This window comes from Limulus polyphemus, unplaced genomic scaffold, assembly GCF_000517525.1.
Source record: "Limulus polyphemus unplaced genomic scaffold, Limulus_polyphemus-2.1.2 Scaffold3277, whole genome shotgun sequence".
Taxonomy (NCBI): domain Eukaryota; kingdom Metazoa; phylum Arthropoda; class Merostomata; order Xiphosura; family Limulidae; genus Limulus; species Limulus polyphemus.
In genome coordinates, this window is record NW_013668887.1 from 48,526 (window position 1) to 49,846 (window position 1,321).

At 34.7% G+C, this 1,321-nt stretch overlaps 1 protein-coding gene across 7 annotated transcripts in view; it reads left to right on the plus strand.

The window, feature by feature from the left end:
- Positions 1 to 1,321, plus strand: part of LOC106469055 (Down syndrome cell adhesion molecule-like protein Dscam2) — a 77,591-nt gene that overhangs the window by 41,220 nt on the left and 35,050 nt on the right. For all 7 annotated transcript variants that reach the window (XM_022397452.1, XM_022397455.1, XM_022397449.1 and 4 more), the window contains one exon: positions 633 to 731. In XM_022397452.1, the coding sequence (XP_022253160.1) occupies positions 633 to 731 (99 nt within the window). The remainder of the gene's footprint in view (positions 1 to 632; positions 732 to 1,321) is intronic.

Genomic DNA, 1,321 nt, shown 5'->3' on the forward strand with positions numbered 1-1,321 from the left:
GCTGTATTGATTAAAGATGTGTAGTTAACACTGTGTTGATCACAGATGTGTAGTTAACGCTGTATTGATTAAAGATGTGTAGTTAACACTGTGTTGATCACAGATGTGTAGTTAACACTGTATTGATCACAGATGTGTAGTTAACACTGTACTGATCACAGATGTGTAGTTAACACTGTGTTGATCACAGATGTGTAGTTAACACTGTATTGATCACAGATGTATAGTTAATACTGTACTGATCACAGATGTGTAGTTAACACTGTATTGATCACAGGTGTGTAGTTAACACTGCATTGATCACAGATGTGTAGTTAACACTGTATTGATCACAGATGTGTAGTTAACACTGTATTGATCACAGATGTGTAGTTAACACTGCACTGATCACAGATGTGTAGTTAACACTGTATTGATCACAGATGTGTAGTTAACACTGTATTGATCACAGATGTATAGTTAACACTGTGTTGATCACAGATGTGTAGTTAACACTGTGTTGATCACAGATGTGTAGTTAACGCTGTATCTTTTAGAGTTGTGTGGTTAGTTTGCTTTTGGTCACACAAGTCCAGTGCACTGGATGTATCACAAACGTGTATTAAAACCTTCATCTTAAACTTATTCCTTAGATCCACCTAATACACCAAGAATAAAAGTGTCGTCATCAACTTCCACGAGTTTACAACTGATGTGGGAACTAGAAACAGATAACAACACTCCTGTTCGGAGTAAGTAATTTTATTCATGTTCAAACATGCCTGCTCGTCTTCTCTTTTCAACTATAAAATAAATCTTAAATTTTCACATTAAATTTACATTTTTAGTGATAACAAAATGTGAATGAATGCATGATCAGATTTTCATTCTACTCTATGTAGTTCATGATTACAATTATTATTGGAAATAACTAGAAACGTAATACTAATCTCTTACACGCGGTTTGGAGTTCTTGATTTTTTGTTTTAATATCAGAAGGATCAATGTCACAAGTCCACATCCCCCGAAGTTATTTTAATTTTTCATTATTTTATTATATTAATATTTAAATAATTTTTGTAGAACTTTTCGTCTTTGTAATGGTTTTTATTGTAGGACGGGCTCTGTCGTTGTAACTGTTTCTATTGTAGAACAGGCTTTGTCGTTGTAACGGTTTCTATTGTAGGACGGGCTCTGTCGTTGTAACTGTTTCTATTGTAGAACAGGCTTTGTCGTTGTAACGGTTTCTATTGTAGGACGGGCTCTGTCGTTGTAACTGTTTCTATTGTAGAACAGGCTTTGTCGTTGTAACGGTTTCTATTGTAGGAAGGACTCTGTCGTT